This window comes from Salmo salar, chromosome 01, assembly GCF_965601325.2.
Source record: "Salmo salar chromosome 01, fSalSal1, whole genome shotgun sequence".
NCBI lineage: Eukaryota > Metazoa > Chordata > Actinopteri > Salmoniformes > Salmonidae > Salmo > Salmo salar.
Genome location: NC_138291.1, coordinates 76392501 through 76414702, shown reverse-complemented (window position 1 = coordinate 76414702; position 22202 = coordinate 76392501). Strand labels below are relative to the sequence as shown.

Genomic DNA, 22202 nt, shown 5'->3' with positions numbered 1-22202 from the left:
AGGGGCTGGATGGAACCAAAGCAAAGAAAGTAAAAGTTAGAGTCCCCTCTCCTACGTTACTTACCTACCCACTACTTACCTAACCTTAACGCCATCTGGCGCGCTAACCAAAATACAGGGGGTGGTCCGCCCAGGTCTTACCTAGTATGCATAGACAGAGTACGTACTACGGGTATATGTATGCCCGCAGGCCTCTTGCCTAAGTACTCCCAAGGTGCCTTCCCCTTCCCCCCTGGGAACAAATCACAAACACAGTGTCCTTTGGCATACACATACCTCAGAAGTAGCGGCTACAAAATACTTAACAAAAACTGTCTCTGAACAACAACCAACACAGGACAAAGAAGCTCCCTCTTTCCTAACAAAGGAACACTGGCTTTTAAAGCTGCCGAAGGAGTCGGTAATTGTAGACAGCTGTATCCTCTGACGAGAGGGCGGATCACAGCTCCAATCTGCAATGGGGCCGACCAATCAGCTGCGTATGGGAATCCAGGAAGCCATTTCCTGAAACATATACAAACACATACAAACCCAAAACATCACAGAAACTGGGGAACGTAACAGCATACATTTCTAAAAACCTGTTTTCAATTGTCATTATGGGATATTGTGTGTAGATTGTTGAGGATTTTTTGGTATTTAATCCATTTTAGAATAAGGCTGTAACATAACAAAATGTTGAAAATGTCAAGGGGTCTGAATACTTTCCGAATGCACTGTATTGATGAAGCCGTTGACTGAGGTGGTATACTCCTCATTGCCATTGGATGAATTCCGGAACATATTCCAGTCTGTGCTAGCAAAACAGTCCTGTAGCTTAGCATCCGCGTCATCTGACCTCTTCTGTATTGAGCGAGTCACTGGTACTTCCTGCTTTAGTTTTTGCTTGTATGTAGGAATCAGGAGGATAGAATTATGGTCAGCTTTGCCAAATGGAGGGTGAGGGAGAGCTTTGTACGCATCTCTGTGTGTGGAGAAAAGGTGGTCTAGAGTCCCCCCCCCCCCACCCTCTGGTTGCACATGTGACATGCTGGGAGAAATGAGGTAAAATGGATTTAAGTCTGCCTGCATTAAAATCCCCGGCCACTAGGAGTGCCTGGATGAGCATTTTCTTGTTTGCTTATGGCCTTATACAACTCGTTGAGTGCGGTCTTAGAGCCAGCATCGGTTTGTGGATGGTAAATAGATGGCTACAAAAAATATAGATGGTGTGGTCTACAGCTTGTAATGAGGTACTCTACCTCAGGCGAGCAATACCTCGAGACTTTCTTAATATTAGACATTGCACACCAGCTGTTATTGACAAATAGACACACACCCCCACCCCTCGTCTTACCAGACGTAGCTGTCCTGTCCTGCCAATGCACGGAAACCCCAGCCAAATGTATATTATCCATGTTGTCGTTCAGCCACGACTCGTGAAGCATAAGATTTGACAGTTTTTAATGTCCCATTGGTAGAATAGTCTCGAACGGAGATCATCCAGTTTATTCTCCAGTGATTGCACGTTGGCCAATTAAACAGATGGCTGGTTACCCACTCGGCGACGAATTCTAATAAGGCACCCCAATCTCCACCCCCTGTATTTCCGTCTTTTCTTCACACAAATAAGGGGGATTTGGGCCTGGTCTCGGAGAAGCAGTATGTCCTTCGCTTTGCACTCATTAAAGAAAAAACATTTGTCCAGTTCTAGGTGAGTAATCGCTGTTCTGATATCCAGAAACTATTTTCGGTCATAAGAGATGGTAGCAGCAACATTATGTACTAAATAAGTTACAAACAATGCAAAAAAAACACAAAATAGCACAGTTGGTTAGGAGCCCGTAAAATGGCAGCCATCCCCTCCGGCGCCATTACTATCCACAAACCTCCATTCCGCTTTATCCCAGTGTACTGTAGATACTGTCCACCCATCTGATATCTGCTAGTGACAGCACGGCACTTGTGATTAAATACAGATTATTACTTCACCTCTCGCTCTAAATCCCTGGATTGCTTCAGGCAGTTATAAAACGCCTCACCTCTGAACACGGCACCTTATTGGTGGTTGAGAATCCACATGACTCTCTGTAGGTACAACAAAGAGGCCAAAATGAAATCTGTTTGGGCTGTTCAGATTATTAACACAATGACAATACAGGGATAGAGCCTCTACTGTATCACAGTTCATATCAGACCAGGATACAGTTTGTACTAGACAGGTGCAGAGTCTTGGTGTCTGTTTACCTGACTGTCACTTAGTCTGTCTGGTGTTCTCTTAAGCACGCATAGCGCTTGATTCTGGACCTTTTGTCAGGTTTTTCTATACACACGTTTCTGGTGGAAACTGACCTTTTGGAACCTCGGCGAAGGTTATTCACCGGCACTAGGGTTGTACCTTGTCTTAGCTTGGGGGGTGTTTTGTTTTATCTCTTTCATTCTACCTGGAAAACCTCAACTTGTCTATCTTCCAAAGAAGAACAATAATCTTTTTGAATCCATTGCTTCCTTTAAGAACTTCTTCTTCATCTCTTCCTTTGAGACACGCTTGAACCCACAGTGTTGGACCTTAGAACTGAAGAATACAACTGTAGGACCTTATAACTGAAGATCTACACCTTGGTCCCACTTTACAGAAAGACAAGGACCCCAAACAGAAACTACCTGACGCACTACAATAGATAACTAAGTATCTGTGATCGGTAGCGATGATCCCTACTAAGCTTCTGATGTACCGGGGTCCACGCGGTGGCGCTCCTCGCTCCGAGGCTTGTGGAGACACGTTCAGGCGTAGAAAATCGTGTGGAGAGTTGTTTCAGAAAGGGTACAGGGTGAGGTTGGGGCCGCATGGGATGGCTATGGAGAAGGAGAGGCAGAAGAGACCATATCTTGGTCTCTGGACCTCTCTGAGCTTTCTCTGCAAATGGGGTAAGAATAAAGATCTAGTGCCATAGTTACTCTGTGGGGGTAAGAATGGTAGAATATATGGTGTCTGGGTCATGTTCAAACAGTCTGGCTCGTCCAGTATACGCTTCCTTTCCATATGGGGTGACAATAGAGATCCATGGGCCATAGTCAAACTGTGGTCCTGTCTGTTTAAACATAGTTTATACAAGTAGGAATCACAATCTACACTTCCTCTTAAAATGGGATAAGAATGGTAGAACATGGGGTCTGGGCCATGTTCAAAGAATTTATCTAGTTCTCTCCAAATGCTGTAAGGACCAAGGTTTGGGAAGGGTATGGAGCCTCTCATTGTGGTTATGATTCTTATTCTTTACTCTGCAGTGTGATTCCAATGGCTTAGTTTGTTGGGGGGGGGAAAGGTGATGGTAGCATCTGGGTGTGGGTTTGATTCCCGCATGGCCCGTGTATACAAATACTTGTGGTACTGTAGCTGTTACGTGTGATGAGGCTTGCAGTTTTATGTGTTGTATGGTCTTGCTGCATGATAGTTCCAAGCACTTTCTCACTGTACGCAGGAGAGAACTATTTTGTTTACAGATGTCTCCATCAGTTGAGGCTGGTGTGAGGAGCTATAGGAGGACAGGCTCATAATGGCTGGAATGGAATAAATGGAACGGTATCAAACATATGGAAACCACATGTTTTACCCCGTTCCATTTATTCCAGTCCAGCCATTATAATGAGCCTTTCCTCCTATAGTTCCTCCCACCAGCCTCCACTGGTATCAACCATGAATTAAACTATGAACAGATCCCCAAAAATACAAAGAGATTGGACAAGTAAATGTTTAACATCGTCCTGCCCTGTTAACCTCAGTCACTACTAGTGTAAGTTAATCCATCCAGAATGAATAGAAATACACATTGGTATGCATGGCACACGGACACACACACACCACACACACACACACACACACACACACACACACACACACACCACACACACACACACACACACACACACACACACACACACACACACACACACACACACGGTAGATCAGAGCAGGGAATATATTGGTGTTATGTAAACTGGTATTGAGGCAGGTGTTGCATTGTTTCTCTAACCCCTGGACTCAGACACATGTAGGACACACAGTTTACAGTACATGACAGTACATTACAGTATATCCTTCTTATAGGCGACAGGCCACACTGTAAAACACTATCATTTTATGTCTGATTATTAACCTTTATTTCTCTCTCTCTCTCTCTCTCTCTCTCTCTCTCTCTCTCTCTCTCTCTCTCTCTCTCTCTCTCTCTCTCTCTCTCTCTCTCTCTCTCAGGCTTAAGATTCCTGAGAGCCTTGAGATTGATACAGTTCTCAGAAATTTTACAGTTTTTGAATATCTTAAAAACAAGGTAAGTATAGGGCTTTCATTGGACTACCGCCACCACTCCAGCACGGTAGCACCACAACTATCTACAGAATCCATCTGACATAGAAGCTCGGGTCAGGTTTGCTCTCTAGACTCTCTCTGGACACTGCTGTAACACTTTATTTTACAGTCCTGTTCCAGACTTATACTAAGACATTTAAACTTATGTGGTAACAACTCTTCAAAAAGGATGCATTGAGCATTTATAGTAGCTCCCTGATACAAATGTTATATATACTAGCTCCCTGGTACAAATGTTACATATAGTAGCTCCCTGATACAAATGTTACATATAGTAGCTCCCTGGTACAAATGTTACATATAGTAGCTCCCTGGTACAAATGTTACATATAGTAGCTCCCTGGTACACATGTTACATATAGTAGCTCCCTGGTACAAATGTTACATATAGTAGCTCCCTGGTACAAATGTTACATATAGTAGCTCCCTGGTACAAATGTTACATATAGTAGCTCCCTGGTACAAATGTTACATATAGTAGCTCCCTGGTGTAAATGTTACATACAGTAGCTCCCTGGTACAAATGTTATATATAGTAGCTCCCTGGTGTAAATGTTACATATAGTAGCTCCCTGGTTCACATGTTACATATAGTAGCTCCCTGGTACAAATGTTACATATAGTAGCTCCCTGGTACAAATGTTACATATAGTAGCTCTCTGGTACAAATGTTACATATAGTAGCTCCCTGGTACAAATGTTACATATAGTAGCTCCCTGGTACAAATGTTACATATAGTAGCTCCCTGGTGTAAATGTTACATATAGTAGCTCCCTGGTACAAATGTTACATATAGTAGCTCCCTGGTGTAAATGTTACATATAGTAGCTCCCTGGTACACATGTTACATATAGTAGCTCCCTGGTACAAATGTTACATATAGTAGCTCCCTGGTACAAATGTTACATATAGTAGCTCTCTGGTACAAATGTTACATATAGTAGCTCCCTGGTACAAATGTTACATATAGTAGCTCCCTGGTGTAAATGTTACATATAGTAGCTCCCTGGTACAAATGTTACATATAGTAGCTCCCTGGTGTAAATGTTACATATAGTAGCTCCCATGGTGCTTGTTCCAATGAATCTCACTCATGTCATCTGAAATTGTTATGTAATCACTATGTATTTGAACATTCATTTTCCCATGTAGTGGCTGAGTAAATAGCAGGACTGTACAGTAAAGTGTCACTGAGGTTGTCTCTTGATGACTGTTTGGCCCAGCGTGCCTCTCCTGTCCTTTCTGGGCTCTTAACACTGTAAACACAGAGACGTTGAGTAATGTACAGTAATCCTCTCTTTCTGTGGTTTAGCCCTCAGGTACAGGTGAGGGTGAGATAGTGAGGGAAGGAGAAAGAGATGGAGGGAAAGGGAAAGTGTATGATGAATGTAGACCGATCCTGAACTAAAGCTTGACACGTTCCATATTACACCAGGGCAAGAATAGACACTACAGTAGCTGTTGACTATATGTAGGAAACAACACAAGATGATGGTTAGAGTGCTGGCAACAGCATTCCACAAAAGCTGTCATGACATAATGTACGTTCTTAGCAGTTCAATAGAGTAATCCCTTTCAGATTAATGAATTTTGTTTGGTTTTATTGCATTTTTGTTTTTGACCTGATCCCACCCCCCTAGAGACCCACAGTCCCATTCATTTCCTGGCTTAGCGAAAGAGAAAAGAATAGAACATTTTGTTTTATAATTTTTTATTTGCATCTTACATTTTATTTAGCATCTTACTGGCATACCATGCCAGACATAAAGACAGAACTTGACGTAATGATAAAATAATGACAGGAGCAGAGAGTACATGTACAGGACAGTACGGTACTTGACAACCTAAGCCAGGTGTTTTCTAGCCTCACCATCTCAGACCCAATAGATGAGCCTCTCCCATTACATTATTCTCTTTCTGTCACCCTTACCTGGTCTGGATCTCTTTGAGAGATTTTTATGGTTCTTATTCTACCCAGCAATTCCATCAAGCTGGTGAACCTGTGTTCCATCTTCATAAGCACATGGCTAACAGCTGCCGGATTCATACATTTGGTAAGTGGCTGGGCGGGGGGGTTGGGCTACGGGGGGAGTAAGGGAGGTGAGAACTCCTAACGCTTGGTCCGAAAACAACCTCTAGCCCCTCCCTTCCCCCTGGATGTGTGGCAGATCTGAAGTGCTGAAGGGTCCCTGACCAACCCCTACCCCCTACCCCCCGGGGACTCCTGTATGTCCGAAACGATCGGATAGGTATGTAAGCAATACGGAACAAAATATATAGAGTTGTGGGCACTAAAAATGTACTTTAAAAAAATAACCTACACTGCGGTATAGGTTTTTTGTGACAAACTATCGCTGGGATACCCTAGAGCGCCGTGTTGCTGGGATACCCTAGAGCGCCGTGTTACCCTAGAGCGCCGTGTTGCTGGGATACCCTAGAGCGCCGTGTTGCTGGGTTACCCTAGAGCGCCGTGTTGCTGGGTTACCCTAGAGCGCCGTGTTGCTGGGGTACCCTAGAGCGCCGTGTTGCTGGGTTACCCTAGAGCGCCGTGTTGCTGGGTTACCCTAGAGCGCCGTGTTGCTGGGGTACCCTAGAGCGCCGTGTTGCTGGGGTACCCTAGAGCGCCCATTACGGCAATAGTTCTGCCAGTACCAAAATACAACATGTTCAGTGCCTGTAACTGTATGAAAATCCCCAGCCTTTTTGAAGGCAAGGTGAAGCAGAAAATGACCATATTGCTTAAACCTATCTGATCCTCTCAGATCCACAGCAGGTTCTAGGGGGTAGTGGCCCGGGCTTGATTTGGGAATCGGCATGTTAGTTAAAAAGGCTAGGTGGGCGCCGTCTTCGTATAGCCCCCACCCACCCAGTTCAGATGTGCTGCCACCCGAGGGGAGGGGGCTAGGGATTGCCTTCGGACCGGCCAATAGAGGGTGTTTCCATGTGATGATGAAGAGTTAGGGGCGCTTTAATCAATCAGTAGAACTACAGATCAATGTCTGTCCTTTTTATCACTGAAATGACAGCTCAATCAATCAACAATGTCTGTCCTTTTTTCAGTTTTTCTCTTATTTCTTACACACAGCTGGCTCAAGTTGTCAGTACATTTATGTCAATGGCTCAACCAACAGTACAATAACACACCAACTAATACAGCATTAGAACATGCAGGAGGATACCACTAACCTCCTGACACTAGATGGCAGCATCAGCTCAATATTAAGGTTCCAGAAATGCTGCTTTGTCTGATCAGAGTGAAAGCACGACAGTTCACCAGGGCCAGATTCAATCAAACTTGTGTTGAGAAGGTTATATGCAGGGCCTTTGTTGCAAACTGCTGCCCTAAGTGTCAGAACCATGTCGTGTTCAGTTCAGTTCACTTGTTTCCGAACTGGAGGCACTAACCAGTGGAGGAGGTACTTGGTAGTGTCACAGCATCCTCAACCACGCCGGAAATGCATTAGTCCACGGGAAGACATGTTTGTTGGCTACTGTGTAAACTCTGCAATGCTGGCTTGATTGACTCTTAAGACCATGTTGATGGTAAGACAAACCTAGAGAACCTGCATGCACATAACATATAGAACCTGCTTCAGAGGTTGTGATCAAAATCCTTTCAATGTTTTTGCTTAAGACTGACATTCTACCCTGTTCAAATCTCTTTCCCGCTCCCGTTTTTAGGTGGAAAACTCAGGGGATCCTTGGGAAAACTTCCAAAATTCCCAGTCACTTTCCTATTGGGAATGTGTCTACTTGCTCATGGTCACTATGTCAACAGTGGGCTACGGGGATGTCTATGCAAAAACCACCCTGGGACGCCTATTCATGGTCTTCTTCATCCTTGGGGGTTTGGTAAAACAACGTTTTTCTCTCCCCTCCTCCCCCCTTTGGCCCCCCACCCTCAACCCGCCTGTCCCCATTTTCACACTATATAGAACTGTTATACCAGACAGCAAAATTAGTAAATGATACGTTAGTCTTTCAATGTCTTAATCAATATTATTATCTAGAAAGTATTTTGCATTGTAGCTTTACGATAGTTTAGCAATGTTTACATAGTACTGTTAAGCTTACCTGTTTTTATATGTACAGTATAAAGAGCATTCGGAAAGTAATCAGACCTCTTGACTTTTTCCACGTTTTGTTACGTTACAGGCTTATTCTAAAATGGATTAAAAAAATGTTTTTCCATGGTTGCTTCTGTGTGTCGCTCTGGATGGGAGTCTGTTAGATGACTAATGTGATGTAGTTGTTGAGCGGCTTCACTGCAGGTATATTCTATGTTTTAAACATTCAATCAATCTACCCACAATACCCCATAATGACAAAGCAAAAACAGGTTTTCATAATTTTGGGCAAATGTATAAAAAAATACAAAACTGAAATATCACAAGTATTCCGATCCTTTACTCAGTACTTTGTTGAAGCACCTTTGGCAGCGATTACTGCCTCGAGTCTTCTTGGGTATGACGCTACAAGCTTGGCACACCTGTATTTGGGGAGTTTCTCCCATCTCAAGCTCTGTCAGGTTTTATGGGGTTCGTTGCTGCACAGCTATTTCCAGGTCTCTCCAGAGATGTTCGATCGGATTCAAGTCCGGGCTCTGACTGGGCCACTGAAGGACACTCTGAGACTTGTCCCGAAGCCACTCCTGCGTTGTCTTGGCTGTGTGCTTAGGGTCATTGTCCTGTTGGAAGGTGAACCTTAACCCCCAGTCTGAGGTCCTGAGCACTCTGGAGCAGGTTTTCATCAAGGATCTCTCTACTTTGCTCCGTTCATCTTTCCCTCGATCCTGACTAGACTCCCAGTCCCTGCCACTGAAAAACATCCCCACAGCATGATGCTGCCACCACCATGCTTCACCGTAGGGATGGTGCCAGGTTTCTTCCAGACATGACGCTTGGCATTCAGACCAAATATTTCAATCTTGGTTTCATCAGACCAGAGCATCTTGTTTCTCATGGTCTGAGAGTCTTGAGGTGCCTTTTGGCACACTCCAAGCAGGCTGTCATGTGCCTTTTACTGAGGAGTGTCTTAAGTCTGGCCACTCTACCATGAAGGCCTGATTGGTGGAGGGCTGCAGAGATGGTTGTCCTTCTGGAAGGTTCTCCATCTCCACAGAGGAGCTCTGGAGCTCTGTCAGTGACCATTGGGTTCTTGGTCACCTCCCTGACCAAGCCCTTCTCTCCCGATTGCTCAGTTTGGCCGGGCGGCCAGCTCTAGGAAGAGTCTTGGTGGTTCCAAATTTCTTCCATTTAAGAATGATGGAGGCCACTGTTCTTGGGGACCTTCAATGCTGCAGAAATGTTTTGGTACATTTCCCCAGATCTGTGCCTCGACACAATCCTGTCTCGGAGCTCTACGGACAATTCCTTCGACCTCATGGCTTGGTTTTTCCTCTGACATGCACTGTCAACTGTGGAACCTTACATACTGTAGACAGGTGTGTGCCTTTCCAAGTCATGTCCAATCAATTGAATTTACCACAGGTGGACTCCAATCAAGTTGTAGAAACATCTCAAGGATGATCAATGGAAACAGGATGCACCTGAGCTCAATTTCGAGTCTCATAGCAAAGGGTCTGAATAGTTATGCAAATAAGGTATTTCTGTTTTTAATATTAATACAATTACAAACATTTCTAAAAAACGTTTTTGATTTGTCATTATGGGGTATTGTGTGTAGATTGATGAGGGAAAAAAATGATTTAATACATTTTAAAATAAGGCTGTAACGTAACAAAATGTGGAAAAAGTCTAGAGGTCTGAATACTTTCCGAAAGTGCTGTAAGTACCTGCTTAGGTTACTATTGATGCTATTTGTCTATTAGTATTATTGCAGTAATGCCTCCTGTAGTAGCCTACTGTATATTTGTACTTGACAATAGTCACTCATGTCTTGCTCCCTTCCCTATAGTTTGTGGGTTGTATTTGTCTGAAGAGTAGAATTATAAGATAATGTGCTACTAGCAGATTGATAATGCTGTTGTTGCTGTTCTTCTTAAAGCAGTCTGTTGTTTCAGGACTACCCCCTTCCTCTCGTGTCCCTCCCCACTATTCCAACAAACACAGTGGCAGGAAGACCAGGCCTAGGCCAGCCTGAGTGATACCATAGCGACCGCAGCTCTTTACACTCTGACATTTAACCCCAGTCAGAACAGCACCCCCTAGAGGAAAAGGGTCTCTCTGCAGCTAAACAGATTTATGTTAGTTTAGACTGTTAGCCTGTAGCTCGATCCATCTCATATGATCCAATAGAAGATGACCCCCAGCTGTTTGAGAGTGTGCCTGTGGTCGTCATAGCGATGTGAAGAAAGAAAGAGAAAGAAAGAAAGAAAGAGTGTTACTCTGTCTGGAGGCTGTTTAGGTCTGGCAGCAGTAGGTCTGTTTCCTATCAGGAGTGCCATTAAATTACTCCATTGTGGTGATGCTGTAAACCCAGATCAAACTCAAAGCAGCGCTCACATCAACCTCACATCGTAACACATTATTTCCCCTGGATTTGGGTTTCGTGAGTATATTGGCATAGTAAAAGGTTAATGGATAAAACAGTAATGAAATAGCTCAATAGTTCATGGTTAGCTTAGTAACAGTTCATTTGGTAGAGTGTAGCTCAGTTGGTAGTGCATGGTGCTTGCAATGCCAGGATTGTGGGTTCGATTCCCAAGTGGGTCCAGTATGAAAATGTATGCACTCACTACTGTAAGTCGCTCTGGATAAGAGCGTCTGCTAAATGACAAAAATGTCAACATAAAAACTGTTAGCAAAAAGCTCAACAGATAGTAGATGGCTAAACAGTTAGCAAAGACCTGAACAGTTAGTGGATAGCTAAACTATTAGGAAACAGCTCAACAGTTAGTGGATAGCTAAACATTAAGCAACAGCTCAACAGTTAGTGGATAGCTAAACATTAAGCAACAGCTCAACAGTTAGTGGATAGCTAAACATTAAGCAACAGCTCAACAGTTAGTGGATAGCTAAACATTAAGCAACAGCTCAACAGTTAGTGGATAGCTAAACATTAAGCTAAAGCTTGACAGTTTGTGGATAAGCTAAACATTAAGCTAAAGCTTGACAGTTTGTGAATAGCTATACGGTTAGTTAATAATGGCTCAAAACGGTTATAAAATAACTCAATAGATCATGGATAGCTGAACAGTTAGCACATAGCTCAACAGATAGTAGATAGCTAAACGGTTAGCAAACAGCTCAATAGTTAGCCGACAGCTAAACAGTAAGCAACAGCTCAACTGTTTGTGAATAGCTATAAGGTTAGCAAACTTCTCAAAGGTTGGTGGAAAGCTAACGGTTAGCAAGCAACTCAACAGGTAGTGGGTAGTTAAATGGATAGCAACAATCTAGACAGTTTGCTAAACGTTTTACAAACAACACTTTGTGAATAACTAAACAGTTAGTGGGTAGATAAATGGCTAGTAAAAAGCTCAGCAGCTAAAGAGTTATCAATGGCTAAAATGGCTAAACAGTGCTAGCGGGATATTGCTGTTGACATAGGCAGTTAAGAGAGAAGTACCTCCGGACAGGACAGGAGGCTGCAACTTTGCAAAATGCATCCAGCTCATTCCCACTGCCCTCCAAATGAGTCTTAATGTGTTTTGCAGCTGTGGACCATCAGGCCGGCCTGCTCAAATCAACCTGCCACATCATTGGTGTTTGTTGGACAAAACATGGCACATAGGTTTTTTTCCCCTCTTCTCTTTGCTATTTCCAGATGTTTTAGATCCTATCACAGATCAACCGTTGTTGGACGGCTGTGGCGATATTTACGCTTTACATTTTTTCTTCCCAAAACCCATGACCCTTAAAAACTGGGGTTTTCTTAATTAAAACGTTCCTATTTTTACCCCCCAAATTTTTATTTTTTACTTTGATTGGGCAACGCATCTCACTATCTATTAGTTTGTTCTCTTCTTTAAAGTATCAGTGCTAAGTGAGAACTACGAGATAAACTTTTGGACACTATCATCCCCCCAGTTTTTCAGCATTTGCACTTTTATTTGAAAAACACCCCCCCCCCCCTTGCCAGAAATCTGTTTGGATTCAAGGGCCCGCCAGCCGACTCCCCCTCCACCTCCTCTATGGCGTAGTCTCTTTTTTTAGTCTCTTCTTCTGTCTCCCATCTTCTCCTTAGGCCATGTTTGCCAGCTACGTCCCTGAAATCATAGAGTTAATAGGAAACCGCAAGAAATATGGTGGTTCCTATAGTGCGGTTAATGGGAGAAAGTAAGTATTTTCCGGAAGGTTCTGCTGTCTTTCCTTGTACGCGGTAGAACCCTTTCTGCATGCCCTTTTCTTTTTTCTGTTTCATGCATGTAGGCCATGTTTGCTCGCTACGTGCCAGAAATTGCTGCTCTCATCCTTAATCGGAAGAAATACGGAGGGAGTTATAACTCAACACGAGGCAGAAAGTAAGTCCAAATCCAGTCAAGGTGTGGTTGTGTGACACAAGTGCTCCCCCTCAGGTTAAGAGTGATATGGGGGTTGATTCACCAAGTTACCATTACTTTAAAGTCACACTGCGTGACTGGAGACCTTGGCCATAAGGACACACATGTCCATGTCCCTTTACTCTCTCTATTTCTCTCTCTCTCCCTGTCTTTATTCTCTCCCTGTCTTTCTTCTCTCGCTCTTTTGCTCGTCTCTCTCGCTCTCTTTCTTTTGCTGTCTCTCTCGCGCTCTCTCTCGCGTTCTCTCTTGTTCCCTCTCTCTCGATCTCTTGCTCTCTTTCTCTCTCCCTGTCTTTCTTCTCTCGCTCTCTGTCTCTTGTTCTCTCTCTCGATCACTCTCTCTTTCTCACTCTGTCCCTCACTCAGTGATTACCTGAAGTTCATCCTTGTGCTTTTGTTTTTACTTTGATACATCCTATGTGCTGCATTTTAATTTAATTTGAAAACTAGAGCTTTCATGACTACATTATAGACATATGCCATTGTTATGTGTTGTCCTACTTATTAATTCCGAGACCGTCCAATGACATTCCTCCTTCAATTCTGCTCTCACTATAAGGACGAATCAGGGTCATGATGATACATCATTGTAAAATAACTAGTCATGAAACCCCTACTATCAGCTCTAAAATTACACGTTTCTGCTTCACAAGAAAATAGAAAAATACATGAATCCTCAACTGCATTATTATTGGTGGTCTTTTAGTAGCATCATCAATCTCAATGACCTTGCAGGATATGATTTCGTTTCTTGTTTTCATTTTGCTTGAGTTACTTCGATTAAGACGTTTTTTTATTTTTTATTATTGTAATTTGTTGAATTTTTTTTTTGCATTATTTATCTGCATGTTCTCAGCTCCGTTGGCTTTTTCATGCTTCATGGTTTCCATGACAAACCTGACAAAAAGCTCAACTTCCTGTCTTGTCACCACCAGCCCCATCGCATCATCACTGTGTGACATGACTCTTATTAACTGCTCACTCGCATCATCTCTGCTCGACATGACTCTGGCCATGATCTTCAGTCAGCTCCCACACCCTGAATGCTGGATGCCTCGCTCTCATTGGAGGCTCTCGATTGCTCTTGGCTTGCTTTGCCTGCTTGGTTCTGTGGTGTCCCGTTGTTTGGTTTGTGTGGCTGTAGTTGTGTGGGCAAGAGGTTGTGTGCGGGTGCGGGTGTGTGTGTGTGTGTGTGTGTATGTATGTGGACGTTCAGAACACAGGTTGTTGTGTTGTGTGTGTGTGTGTATGTACAGTGTGGCTGTACATACAAACAGTCCCTGGTTCTGTGGCTCAAACCTTACTGGCTCAACAGCACATCACACAGACTAACTAACCTCTTAGTTAGACCCAGACTAACCCCACTGCTCCTAGTAGTTTAGCTCAGCAGAATGAAGAGACTTCCTGCATCTCTCTCTCTCACCATCTTTATATGTTCTACCTTACTATTTTCTTTCTCTCCCGCTTTCTCTTCATTCTCTTTATCCTACTCTCCCTCATTCTCTCCTTTATCCCCTTTGATCTCTCTCTCTCTCTACCCCCTTTCCCGTCAGTGAGACAAGATTAACGAGATGTTATGTTTGGCTGGTGCCCTGCGTCTCCATTCACTGACAGGGTGTTGAGAGAAGGGTTTGTCAAAACTGCCGGCTCCCCCTCTCGCCACCTTTCCCTCTCCCTCACTCCCCCTTTCACACACTCTCCCACTTTCCCTCTATACTGTACATGTGTACCTCTCTCTCTCCCTCTCTCGCCATTTCTTGCTATCTCTCTCTCTCCGTCCCCCTCCTCCTTTTCCCTGGCTATACTGTACATGTGGTAGTAATCGGTCCCCCAGTTCAGCCAGCCAAGCACAGAGGCTCAGACTGGCACAATGGTATGTGTATTGTTATGTTATATACAGTATGTATGGGTTCATACTTTATATGTACAGATCAAGATACATATACAAACACATTTGTCATAATGGTTTATTGTTTCATTATGGAGAGTGCACTTTTCGGGCAAGGAAAAATCTAAACCAGTTAAGTTCACGAAACTGTGGGTTAGGAATATATCCAACTTCCAGTTAATATTATACATCTTTAAGTGGTTTATCTGTAGACATAGAATACAGTTTCATGACACGTGCGTACACACACACACACACACACACACACACACACACACACACACACACACACACACACACCAACCAGTCAGCGTAGTGACAGATCTCACGTCGCCTACACTGATGTCATAAAGACGAGCGTTCTGTTGGCTCTCGACTCACTGCACTCACGGCCCTGTGGTTCTTATTAGGGCTCTGTGGTTTCCGTTAGCCCCCACTGAAACAGAGGGACTGGCATGGAAACTGGGCTAAACCCTGCAGTACTCTGAATGTGTTAGTTCTCTGTGGGCCAGTGAGGGCTTGCAGCCTGAGGTGTGGAGACGTGGAGACTCTCATCCCAGTCAAACATATTTTATAATATGTACAGTACGCATTAGGGAATTTAATGCACGATGTATTAACATAAATAAATACCATAATTAATGTGATACTGAACATGAATAAACTACATGAATTACATGAGTATCATTAGAGTACGATCTCCAGTATTCAGGTTAGATAGCATCCATATATATCTTCCTTGTTTCTGTGGCAAAATGTATTTTTTATGCTACACCGTGTTTCACTAGTTACAGAGCTATAGGCCGCTGTTGAGTGAAAAACACAAAAGATATGTTGTTTTGTTGCCTTTCTTTCTGCATCCTACAGTATCAGCCAAAGGATCAGAGCGATATCAATGGTGTGGCCTCTGTTGCTGGTGTTTGAGCTGTCTGTTTGCTGTGGTGAAGTATTTGATGTGTTTCTGATGATATGGTTTGTTAGGTTGAAATCCTGCATGGTCTGTAATGAATGTTCTCAGTCTTCCCTTGTGCATTTTTGTGTGATGCTGTGCACCTTATATTGTGGCGCTTGGTATTTGTGTGTAATATTTTCTCATATGTTCTGTGCCACCATGATTGTACACACAACTTGAGTTTTTGAGTCTGATATTTCATTGAGAAGTCCACAGTCGAATAAGCCTAAAGGAAGTTTAATTTTTTGCAAACCAATGAATAGATTTTGAATCGTATCCTTACTACTCCTTAAATATATAGCCAAATACCTTCCTTGGCTTGGATACTGTGCTGTTGTTTATAATGCTAGCCCTGGCACACCAATAGGCAAAATTATCAGTAGTCTGTCCATCCTGCAATGAAGTCAACTGAAGCGTATATACTCCCAACAATGGTTCCGCTTTAAAAATCATATATACACTACCGTTCAAAAGTTTGGGGGCACTTGTTTTTGAAGGATTTCTTTTTTTTGTCCATTAAAATAACATCAAATTGATCCGAAATACAGTGTAGACATTGTTAATGTTGTAAATTACTATTGTAGCTGGCCTTCTAGGCAGAGATCCTCTGTCCAGTGTCTGTGTTTTTTTGCCCATCTTAATCTTTTATTTTTATTGGCCAGTCTGAGATACTGTATGGCTATTCTTTGCAACTCTGCCTAGAAGGCCAGCATCCTGGAGTCGCCTCTTCACTGTTGATGTTGAGACTGGTGTTTTGCGGATACTATTTAATAAAGCTACCAGTGGAGGACTTGTGAGGCGTCTGTTTCTCAAACTAGAAACTCTAATATACTCGTCTTCTTGCTCAATTGTGCACCGGGGCCTCCCACTCCCCTTTCTATTCTGGTTAGAGCCAGTTTGCGCTGTTCTGTGAAGGGAGTAGTACACAGCGTTGTACAAGATCTTCAGTTTCTTGGCAATGTCTCGCATGGAGTAGACTTTATTTCTCAGAACAAGAATAGACTGATGAGTTTCAAAACAAGGTATTTTGTTTCTGGCCCACAAATGCTGATGCTCAAGATACTCAACTGTTCTAAAGAAAGCCAGTTTTATTGCTTCTTTAATCAGGACAACAGTTTTCAGCTGTGCCAACATAATTGCAAAAGGGTTTTCTAATGATCAATTAGCCTTTTAAAATTATGAACTTGGATTAGCTAACACAACGTGCCATTGGAACACAGGAGTGATGGTTGCTGATAATGGGCCTCTGTAAGCCTATCTAGATATTCAATAAAAAATCAGCCATTTCCAGCTACAATAGTTATTTACAACATTAACAATGTCTACACTGTATTTCTGATCAATTTGATGTTATTTTAGTGGACAAAAAAAGTATTTTCTTTAAAAAACAAGGACATTTCTAAGTGACTCCACATTTCTGAACGGTAGTGTACATGGATACGAGATGTCTGAGATGAACTCGGTGTGTGTGTGCGTGCGTGTGTGTGAGTGAGATTGTTTGAGTGCTCCCGCGCCTGTCTTAATGCCACAATAAAGCCATTTACTACACTGCGCAAATCCCATATACTGTACTCAGCCTCTGAAGATGACTTCAGGACATTGGGAGTAGGAAAACATGACTGATGTTTTTGTCTCCCTGAATGGGACACATCATCTTCTGCCAATGGCTGTTGGCATCTCACTGAGACCTCTGCTCATCATCTGATCTCACCAGAGAGCTCACAGCCTCATCACATAGCTGGATAGTTAGTCCAGGGCCCACCATGCAATCACCGCTGCTCTTCTAAACGCTTCGTGGAATGAAAGCCAGATCTGTGAAGATCATTGTGTTCAGTGGCTACCAGGCCATGTGTCCACCAGATCATGTCTACTCCTTTCCTTTGGCCATGTCCACCTCAATCTGCTTCAGCCTGCGTCAGTCTGCCTCAGCCTTGCCTCAGTCTGCTTCAGTCCACTTAAGTATGCATCAGTCTGCTTTAGACCTCTTCAATGTGTTTCAATGCCACTTTGGACACACTGATCTGGACTGGAACTCATATGGACTTCCTTACCGTTCATATTCACACAGCTGAGAGAATTCACTCACACTGTTACAGTCGAGTCCTTCATATACAACAGGAGTTCATGTATCATCTAATGGTCTCATCTTCTCCCAGTTTGAAAGCATGGGTTTGGATCACTGTTTGTTTCCGTTAGAACAGATCGAGCCTGATGAGTTAGGTCTTGTATAGTGATCAGGCCAGACCACAGTTCTGAGTCAGTAACCCAATGCACAGACAGTCTAACTGCTCCACCAATCGCATACAGGGACAGAGCTGCAGAAGCGAATTGTCATCTGGCATCTCTTGTCTTGTGGCATCTCTTGAATAGAGACATTGTAATTACACAGATTGTCTTACAGGTCTTTTTAGGGCAATTAGGGTAGCTCGCCGTCTCTGTGTCCAATGTAATCCCCTTGATGACAAGAGGCTGGACTCAACAAGAGCATGTTTGGGTTTCTCTTTATTTGAGGTGTGACGTCGGACATTGGCTCGACGACGTTGAGTTGGTTTTTCCTACCGCAGTACAAATGAGACCTTTGGTAAAGCTGAACGGTTCAAACTGTCTTTAATCCTGTGGATTAGTTTGATTATGTAGTGTATCAACATACTACTTTAACTATGGAGGCATTGGGAAACCCAGCCCTAGGCAGCTTGCAAAATCTTTGCTTTGTTCTGGAGAGCAGAACTAAATAATACGTATTTTGAGTAACCTGAACAGGCTTGATCTGTGTTCAAACTGACTGAAATCTACTCTGGTATGAGTGAAGATCCTATGTGAGTATTACTGTGAACCCCTCTATCTGAGAGCCTCTCTCTCTGGAGTGGCTCATCACCATCTGACACTGGAGCCCAGAGTGGAACCATGGGACAAACAAGGTCACGACCCCAGTCATGACCCCAATCCGATCTATCCCCTATCTGTCTAAATCCATCTTCCTCCCGAAGTTCGCAGTGCTCTATGTCTGACATAGAACTCTGCCTCACTTAAACACACTATCCTGCCATCCACACGTCAACCAGCCTCAAGTTCTGTTTAGAGGTCCTGTCAGCCGCAGACCAAGAAACCACTTTAGAAGGCTTTTAGTAATGCCTTGTATGAAAGCGTGCGTGTATTGATGTACGTGTTTGTCAACATGTATTCGGCTCTCAGAGGGTCGGTTTGACGCAAAGGGACGGATGACAATCTAAACCAGAATGTGTACTGTAGGATTATATTTTAGGTCTCCTTAAAGTGGTTCAAAGTTCAGGGTTTGGTTGCACACGTCATGTTGGGTTTTTCCATACAAGGAGGGGGAAACTACGTTTTTCACTCTTGTGGGGATTTGTTTTCTTTTACTGAAAAAACAACACCACCAAAAGTCATGTCTAGTTTTCAGAATACATTTTTCTGAAACAAATAGTTTTTTTTATTGGGAATTAGAGTTGAGAGTGCTTTGGTATGATGTGTTTGTTCTTTTCGAGGCATTCCTGTGTTAGTTGTGATTTATGTTGCCTTGCTCAAGTTGATTTCACCCCCCCCCCCCCTTTCTCCAGGCACATTGTGGTCTGTGGTCATATAACGCTCGAAAGTGTCTCCAACTTCCTCAAAGACTTCCTACACAAGGACAGGGATGATGTCAATGTAGAAATTGTTTTTCTCCATAAGTAAGTACATGTTTCACTCCCTGACTTTAAACCATTACATAGCATAGTTAAACATGAAATAATATAAACATAAAGCATAGGAAATTGTATTTTCCTCTATTCTTTCTCTCATGATCCCCCCCCCCCCCCCCCCCTTTTTTAAAACAAAATGTGTGGTCTAATGTATTTCTAAAGTATGCATAAAATATCTACACTATATATACAAAACTATGTGGACACCCCTTCAAATTAGTGGATTCGGATAATTCAGCCACAACCATTGCTGTTAGGTGTATAAAATCGAACACACCGCCATGCAATCTCCATAGACAAACATTGACAGTAGAATGGATCGTACTGAAGAGCTCAGTGACTTTCAACATGGCACCGTCATAGGATGCCACCTTTCCAACAAGTTCGTCAAATTTCTGCCCTGTTAGAGCTTCCCCGATCAGCGGAAAGTGCTGATATTGTGAAGTGGAAATGTCTAAGAGCAACAACGGTTCAGCTGCTAAGTGGTAGGCCACACAAGCTCACAGAACGGGACTGCTGAGTGCAGAAGCGCGAAGCACGTAAAAATCATCTGTCCTCGGTTGCAACACTCACTACGAGTTACAAATTGCCTCTGGCAGCACAATAACTGTTCGACGGGAACTTCATGAAATGGGTTTCCATGTCCGAGCAGCCGCACACAAGCCTAAGATCACCATGCGCAATGCCAAGCGTCGGCTAGAGTGGTGTAAAGCTCGCTGCAATGGAAACACATTCTCTGGAGTGATGAATCACACTTAACCATCTGGCAGTCCAACAGACAAATCTGGGTTTGGTGGATGCCAGGAGAACACTACCTGCACGAATGCATAGTGCCAACTGTAAAGTTTGGTGGAGTAATAATGGTCTGGGGCTCTTTTTCATGGTTCGGGCTAGGTCGCTTAGTTACAGTGCAGGGAAATCTTAACGCTACAGCATACACTGACATTCTAGACGATTCTGTGCTTCCAACTTTGTGGCAACAGTTTGGGGGAAGGCCCTTTCCTGTTTGCATGACAATGCCCCCGTGCACAAAGCGAGGTCAATACAGAAATGGTGTGTCGAGATCGGTATGGAAGAACTTGACTGGCCTTTGGGATGAATTGGAACGCCGATTGCAAGCCAGGCCTAATCACCCAACATCAGTGGCCGACCTCACTAATGCTCTTGTGGTTGAATGGAAGCAAGTCCCCGCACCAATGTTCCAATATCCTGTGGAAAGCTTTCCCAGAAGAGTGGAGGCTGTTATAACAACGAAGGTGGATCCAACTCCATATAAATGCCCATGATTTTGGAACGAGATGTTCGACTAGCAGGTGTCCACATACTTTTGGTCATGTAGTGTATGTCTTTTTTCTATGGGATCCAACCCCTTGATTGAGTACAGTACAGAGCACACTGCTTGTGAGTCACTCGGAAAGAGTTTCTGCTTCATTAGTTAAAAACTTCAAATCCCAACATGTATATGTCCTTGCACTCTTTCTCTCTCTCTCTTTCTCTTTCACTCTCTCTCTCTCTGTTCCTGTAGTATTTCCCCTAATCTTGAGCTGGAAGCCTTGTTCAAACGCCACTTTACCCAGGTAGAGTTCTACCAGGGATCTGTTCTCAACCCTCACGATCTGGCCCGAGTGAAGGTACTGTACTAGCGTGTACTGCTGTTATAAATCATATTACACCGTACTGTAGTTACAGGGTGAAAGGTTGTGCGTGAAAACAAGAAAATACTAAAAAGGCCAATGCTCCCGATCCCACCATCTAAGAGTGACAACGTTTCAATCCAAGTTGGACCTTTGCTTTGACCTGACGAAGATCAGTCTTGGGTTGAAATATGAATATTTGAAGGTGAGAGGGTTTCTGCTGTGTATTCTCTAACTCTTTATCGTTCTCTGTATAGATTGAGTCAGCAGACGCCTGTCTGATTCTGGCTAATAAATACTGTCCAGATCCCGATGCTGAAGATGCCTCCAACATCATGAGGTAATGATGATAATGATGATAAAAAATCAGGAGAGAGGACTGTTTACAGTATGTGTTCAATATTTTGTTTTTGAATTTGTAGGGTCATCTCTATCAAGAACTATTCCCCCAAGATACGAATTATCACTCAAATGTTACAATACCATAACAAGGTAGGGTCAGCACGTCACTCCTACGCTTCCTGCAATGATAAACATAATGATAACTATGGTTGAAATGTCTTTGGAGAAGGGAGATGTGTAATATATGTTTGTGTTTGTGTGTGTGTGTGTGTGTGTGTAGGCTCACCTGCTCAACATTCCTAGCTGGAACTGGAAGGAGGGTGATGATGCTATCTGCCTAGCAGAGCTGAAGGCTGGCTTCATAGCTCAGAGCTGTCTGGCCCAGGGCCTCTCCACCATGCTGGCCAATCTCTTCTCCATGAGGTCTTTCATTGAGGTACCGTTGATACAACATTAACAAGACCTTTTCACAATTATCTCTTTCATCAACCTAACAATGTCAGTAAGGGAACATTAGCACAAATTATTTGACGCAATGTCAGTACGGTAACATTAACGCAACCTTTTCACAATGTCTGTCATAGAGATAACGTTGACACAATAACATTAAGGTAACATTAAGGCCTAGATTCAATCTGGTCTGCAGAAGATCCACGTTATAGCATGATTGACATTTAAGGGTCATTTCCGTTTGAGCCATGCAGTGTTTAAGGTGAATGCAGTCTCCGCAAACTTGTAAACCTTGCCTTTAAAATAGCCGAAAAGGGGTGATGGGATTGAATCTAGCCCTAACACAACCTTTTCACAATGAGGTCTGTCATAAGAGGTAACATTGACACAATAACAGTAAGGTAACATTAACACAACCTTTTCACAAT

At 43.2% G+C, this 22202-nt stretch overlaps 1 protein-coding gene across 11 annotated transcripts in view; it reads left to right on the top strand.

Annotated features, from left to right (window-relative positions):
• kcnma1a (potassium large conductance calcium-activated channel, subfamily M, alpha member 1a) overlaps window positions 1-22202 on the top strand; it is a 268675-nt gene that overhangs the window by 178586 nt on the left and 67887 nt on the right. For all 11 annotated transcript variants that reach the window (XM_082976695.1, XM_082976696.1, XM_082976708.1 and 8 more), the window contains exons 6-14: window positions 4232-4307; window positions 6325-6400; window positions 8028-8198; window positions 12495-12586; window positions 19226-19336; window positions 20874-20979; window positions 21240-21322; window positions 21405-21474; window positions 21605-21760. In XM_082976695.1, coding sequence (XP_082832821.1) covers window positions 4232-4307; window positions 6325-6400; window positions 8028-8198; window positions 12495-12586; window positions 19226-19336; window positions 20874-20979; window positions 21240-21322; window positions 21405-21474; window positions 21605-21760 — 941 coding nt within the window. The remainder of the gene's footprint in view (window positions 1-4231; window positions 4308-6324; window positions 6401-8027; window positions 8199-12494; window positions 12587-19225; window positions 19337-20873; window positions 20980-21239; window positions 21323-21404; window positions 21475-21604; window positions 21761-22202) is intronic.